Source organism: Limulus polyphemus, unplaced genomic scaffold, assembly GCF_000517525.1.
Source record: "Limulus polyphemus unplaced genomic scaffold, Limulus_polyphemus-2.1.2 Scaffold3923, whole genome shotgun sequence".
NCBI lineage: Eukaryota > Metazoa > Arthropoda > Merostomata > Xiphosura > Limulidae > Limulus > Limulus polyphemus.
The window spans coordinates 1-6,210 of record NW_013669533.1 but is presented as its reverse complement, the minus strand read 5'-3'; the positions used below and the strand labels follow the sequence as shown (position 1 = coordinate 6,210).

The 6,210-nt window shown below is 31.8% G+C and overlaps 1 protein-coding gene across 2 annotated transcripts in view; it reads right to left on the bottom strand.

Annotated features, from left to right (window-relative positions):
- Window positions 1-5,655, bottom strand: part of LOC106470287 (protein HGH1 homolog) — a 12,397-nt gene extending 6,742 nt beyond the window's left edge. Inside the window, exons 1-4 of one of the 2 annotated variants that reach the window (XM_013930833.2) lie at window positions 5,520-5,655; window positions 3,544-3,638; window positions 1,879-2,305; window positions 954-1,075 (exon numbers count right to left, since the gene is read on the bottom strand). In XM_013930833.2, coding sequence (XP_013786287.1) covers window positions 954-1,075; window positions 1,879-2,305; window positions 3,544-3,634 — 640 coding nt within the window. In that variant the 5' untranslated portion in view covers window positions 3,635-3,638; window positions 5,520-5,655. Of the gene's footprint in view, window positions 1-953; window positions 1,076-1,878; window positions 2,306-3,543; window positions 3,639-4,254; window positions 4,342-5,519 lie in introns of those variants that run through there. The other variant, XM_022398889.1, reaches the window with a different exon arrangement.
- Between the last annotated feature and the right edge of the window lie 555 nt (window positions 5,656-6,210).

Sequence of the window (6,210 nt, the reverse complement as noted above, 5' to 3'; positions counted from 1 at the left end):
TGAACTGAACAATGATTGTGCCCTTACGGGTTGCAATGGTGAAGCCAACTTTTGGCGGGTAAGCCAAATTATTGCAGCGGGTCACTTAGTGACCCGCGGGTCATAGGTTGCCAACCACTGGTTATATGTAAGTCATATAAAGCATATACGCCCTTGCTTATAATATTTTATGCTGTAGATATTAAAATAAGTTATATATTCTTTAATAATCTAAGCTGGCAAAAAAAAGGGACCAAAACTGAACAAACTGCCTATAATTTAAGCATTTTCCATAGCTCTCATGCACACTTTGAATTTTTCCAAGACTTTTAAGGCCTGGAAATTTTGGTCTTTAAGTTGCAGAACCTGTAAGAGCCCTGTTTATGAGTAATGAATTGATTGTGTTTAGCTGCATTACTACATCCTAAATGTAGATAGTTGAACTCTTGTTGCATAGTTTTAACCAAAGCTAGCTTTTCGTGTCTATCATTTAGGCTAAGCATATTCTGGCTCTGTTTATAATGCAGACGTCCCACTTATACATAATCTTCCTCTCACTGCTGCTCGAAGGTTTGAAGAGTAGCAGATCGTGCTGACATTGCCTTTGAAACTATTGCTTTTGGTATACGAGCAATATATACAGTCTTGATTACAGATGCACTTCCTCTGCTATTATCCTTTGTTTGTAGTCTGTTTAATGCTTCTGGCAGACATAATGCCTGGACCCGAAGCATAGTAGGGGTGGTGAAAACACTATACACCTGATACTGAGGTTGATAGGACTTGTATTTTTAGTATTCAAGTTCTTTTACTTAAAAGAAGGAGTTAAATTGCCTATTAAAACTAGCAGGTGTGTTAACCCTTTTGTTCAAATGCAGCAAACATATCACATCTTTCAAATATCTTCAAGATAGCTAAAAAAGTCACACATTCACTACATATGTTGAAAGGTAAATAAATATTTAGTCCCTCACCTGTATCAAAACAACAATTTCTCAATACTCCCACAATCCCTGCACGCCTTATGCTTGAATCCATGTAGGTAGTAAAAGGCAACAACTGTTGAAGTAAGCAGCGGTTTCGATCCATTATCATTCTGGAAAGGTAGAATATTTTACAAAGTATTTATTATACCTAACACTAATAAGAAAGAATGACACAAGAAAGCTAACTTTCAGTGAAATTTATAAAGGCTATTAATACATGTGCTTCTTTCTATCATGTTCTAATAAGAGAACTAGGACCAATAGGTGGCATTCTCGTGTTTGTATGAAGTCTACTAAAACCTTCAGAAATTGAACTACCTAATCATTAATAAAACAGCTCTTGATACATGATAATAGTTTACTTTTTATTCATACATCCTCTAATTGTTTCAAGTTTCAAAATTTGTCAGCACCTACTATATATATAAATTAGAATTCAGTTTCAGACTGCATGTAATAATGTGATATTTCCAGATATAAATGTTTGGTAAAATTATTTCCTTTTTAATAAGAATGGTTCTGCTACTTTGTATCATCAAATAAAAGCAAACAATTTATTCAGTTCTGTTTCATAAGTATCAACTTGTAAGAAAAAAAAAAGCCATGATGTCTTACTGTGCTCACACATAAAAAAAAATGATGCTAAAGGTTGAACTAAGGTTTACTTGTCTGTTTTTTATAAATATATTATGCAACATAGCTCTTATAAAACTGTACCTTTTAAAAACAAGGCAACATGTAACATACCATACACTTTATTAGCATGGCTGTGTGGTCTATCACTGATAGTTGTTTATCAAAGTATGCTTTATATGTTCAAGAACATGCTCTCTTTTTACCTGTGCTATAAAAAAAACATACCCGGGACTTAAGATTATGTTTCTATAGGATCAGTTATGCAAGTTGTACTAACTCTTGGACAACGGGTAGTTGTGTCAAGTTACATAACACGGATGCTACATAATGGTAGTCTGAATGGCGGTCCACATCACATAACACTTCTACTAGATGCTCCAATCGCAATCTCTCTTTTTGAAGATATGGTAGTACCTGTTCACAGCAAGATTTCCAGTGGGTGATATTAGATATAATTCTACATGATAAATCAGCATGTTTGTCTTTCTGAATAATCCATTGGAAAAGTTGGTCAATAATTGGAATATCTTTAACCTTAACTATACACTGAGAAAATGGTTCTTCTGATGTCAAGTTTATCAGGCATTTTAAAGCATTCTCTCTCAAAGATTCCTTTTCTTCTTGAAGCAGTTGGCACAAAACACTCACACATTTTTCACTTGCTTTCAAAAGACAGTTCAGACCATCTTTTGTACCTGTTAAACCTGATAAAGAAAATTTTGAAGAATTATGAAGGTGCAAATATACGAAAAGAACAAAACAATTAAAAAACTAGCATTCATTTTCAAATCCCAAATAATCAACCATTTTGATTAATGTTTACAAAATATTCTAGATATTTTAGTCAAATCTATATTTTTTAAGTCATAGTTACACAGAAAAATATAAAGTAAAGGTCATACTTCACACAACAAAATTTCCTTTAACATGGTTTATCAGTTTCCTTGCAATAAAAACTACAGTTGATCTTAATTAACATGGTTTAAAAACTTTCTTACAATAAACCACAAAATAGAGTTGTTGATAATTTACATAGTTTGTCTCAATAACATATAAACTAGATATGTCAAGTTTGGTGATAACTGTTCCAGCTGTATATGTCCAAGATTGGTGACAATCGTTCCAGCTGTATATGCCAAGATTGGTGACAATCGTTCCAGCTGTATATGTCAAGATTGGTGACAATCGTTCCAGCTGTATATGCCAAGATTGGTGACAATCGTTCCAGCTGTATATGCCAAGATTGGTGACAATCGTTCCAGCTGCATATGCCAAGATTGGTGACAATCGTTCCAGCACCCACACACACCAACTTTAGTCAAATAATGGTTTAGAAAAAAGGATGGGTTTTAAAAATGTGTATTTTTAATTTTCTTTAGGAGTGGGTGTGCTTATATAGCCTTGAAAGAACAAATCATCTTTTATTGTCCGTATTTTATTGGTTTAGCATGTCTTTTAAAATCTCTTCATAATTCAAGGCTGCCCTTGCACACTTGCCCCTGAGAAAAATGAAAAATCTAAATTTTATTTCAGGAAATTATTAATTCTCCTCTCAAACTCTTAATAATGTGCTTACCTCACTACTGCTGATGACAACTCATTTCATAAGCTAATTATGCTGTTATAAAAATAAACATTGTCTTAAATGGAACCAAGCATGTCTTTTTACAAATATTAAACTTGTGTCCTGTCATCCTGTTCTCTTCAGAATAAAAAACAAATAGGAAGCCTTTACTCTGTTGATTCCACTGAATAATCCTGTAAACTTTAAAATGGTTACCTCTCTTTCTTTTCTCAAGAGAAAATAGATCTTATCATAAGGCACCCCTTACCTAGAATAATCTTAGTGGCCTTCTAAGTCCTTGTTACTATTACTACTATTGAACTTTATATATTACTGTCTGTATCTATAAATCAGGATGATTAAGAAACAAATATTTACCTAACAAATTCTTTAAAATATGTTCTCTGAAAACCTGTGATTCTGATTTTTCAAGTATCTGTAACAATTCCTCTAAAGCTGAGTCCTCCATCTTCCTGAAATAAAGAAATTTTGGATGAATTGTCTCCCAGTAACTAATCGCAGGAACAAACCAAAAAAGCTAAGCTTAAATAACTAGCAGACTAAGTTAAGTTCACACCTTTTCTTAATAAAAAAATATTTCAATATTTTTATTTATTCAGTTAAAGTTTTAATTATTCATTTTTTAAATTAAACTTTTAAAATATTTTTAAGTGTGGATTTCAGTGAACTATAAAACCTAAAAAATAATAATAATAAAAGAATGTTCTATTTTGAATTGATGCTAGGATTTAATTACTTTACCCAGTTTATCTCTCAATATATTTCATACAAAAGTGAACCAGAAGAACATGTGAAGAATGACATACATAAGTATTAAAATGAAATCAGTTTGCTTCACTTTTTTAGTTAGTATTGAGAATCATGAGTTAAGAGGTATAAAAAATGAAGCTACAGAGAGGATGCTGAGAAAACGTTAGTTACGAGTTTGACAGTGATAAGTTACTGATGCCGAGTTAGTAGCACAGTAAAGGCTACTAAAAAGTTTATGATAGTATCTCAAACTGGTGCTTTGATGGGAGATCTGTTATTCCAGACCAGTGTAGTAGTACAAGTAAAAATGCAACTCACCATCACAGTAACCAATTACTTGAGAGTTTTGGTTCTTGTTTTGGAAACACCCGATGAGTTGCAGAAATTAGCCAATAAAGTACAGGACTACTTGCAGGTAGTCAGAAATACTATTTGGAAAATCCAAAGGATACAAAGAAAATACAGTATAAAAACTTACGTCTGGAGCTAAAAATCAAGATCTCCAAGAAGAAGAAGACTTTCAGAGAAAAGAAGTGAATCGAGTCAACATGAATATAAAGATTTCCAACCTCCATAGGTATACCAGTCTGACCTTGCTGTAAGTTTAGAATTGCTATCTCTCTTGTTCAATTAATGTAGTTTACTAAAGGAAGTTATTGCTTATAATAGAGAGAAATATTCTATAGGTATTGATTAATAGTGTTAACTGAAAAGTAAAAATTAGAATTGTAAGAAACTAATGGTTTAGTAAATGTTTAACTATTGATGTAAAATGTATACTATGTGGAAAGACCTAATAAATATTGATGTATTTTGTTCAATGTCAGTCTTGTAATCTGTTTCTTTATTTTAATTGTAAATTACTTCAAGTTAGTGACTTGTGAGCTCCACTCAATACTGCAATCCTCAACTAAATAAATTTGATGTAATTGGAAGTACAGTCAAAGCTCCAACGACTAGTCCTGAGGGTACTGTCCATTACATATATCACTAATACAGTAATACTCAAACTCTATTTTGGATTATACTAGTAATAATAAAGATTACCTACTATAAAAGGATGCATGAATTACCAGGGAACACTTCAAATTTCCCAAAATGCCTCATATGAAGACTTTGCTCAAGAAATTATCTAACAAATGTCTTTTGAAATTCGATTAATTACATCCACCAGCACTAATAGTATTCCCCCCCCCCCCAAGTGAAGACACAGTATAAATAAAAATATATGGAATTTAATAATCGTGTTCTAAAAGTAAAAACATAATGAATAAATAATTTTAAATTTCATTACGTCAGATGGTGCACTGAATAATAATATTAATATAATAAATTATAAGTACTGATAAGGATATACTCTTTGAAATGCACCCGCAATAGCTATTTAATAGTACAAGTATTAATATATTTTACTTAACTACAAGTTGCGTTGTTACTAACAATGTTTGTGCTCAATTACAAACAAACAATGTTAGTCACAAATACAATACAAATTACAATGTGACTGTTAGTGTAAGAACATTATTAGTATTAATACTTAGCCCGATATTTGGGCTAAACAAAACGTATCATACATCACCTACCATCAAAATTAACTTCTGTTTCTTTGAAGTTGGATTAATATATAACATATATTGGCAAGGTTCTCATCGGAAAATGTTGCACACCAAAATGCTAATATTTTAATTTATACGACATGCTGTATCTACCCTGACCTAATCAACATACAACGCCACCTAGCCTAAATTCAGATTTCATTTGTAGATATATCGCCATCTGATTCTGGTATTATTGCCTATAAATTAAATATTGCATTTTTTGAAAAATATATATAGAAAATGCGTGAAATGATAAAAAGGTTGACTAGTACTAATCTGTATTAATCGTTGAGATTATATTTTATGATATTCCAATAAGAGTAATTATCATTAACTTCTGATCAAAGCAATCTACTTACATGAATCGAAAATAAAAATCAACGCAGTAATGAATATAGCTAATTTACAATAACATTCTTACTTATAAATATTTTAAAAATACATTGACTGATAAACGACGGGACTCCACAATTACAAGAAGGGTACCCTTGAAATTAGCGATATCTTTATCCGTAATCCTAAAAACAACTCACGGGGTTTAAACAGCTTAAGGGATTTATTGTTTCTTGAACTCTCATCCAATCGAGTAATCACATAGGACCCGCAGAGGCAAATTTCTTCAACATTGAAAACTCATCATCAGGTAAGCAGCGATCAAATTCAACAAGTTTTCCTT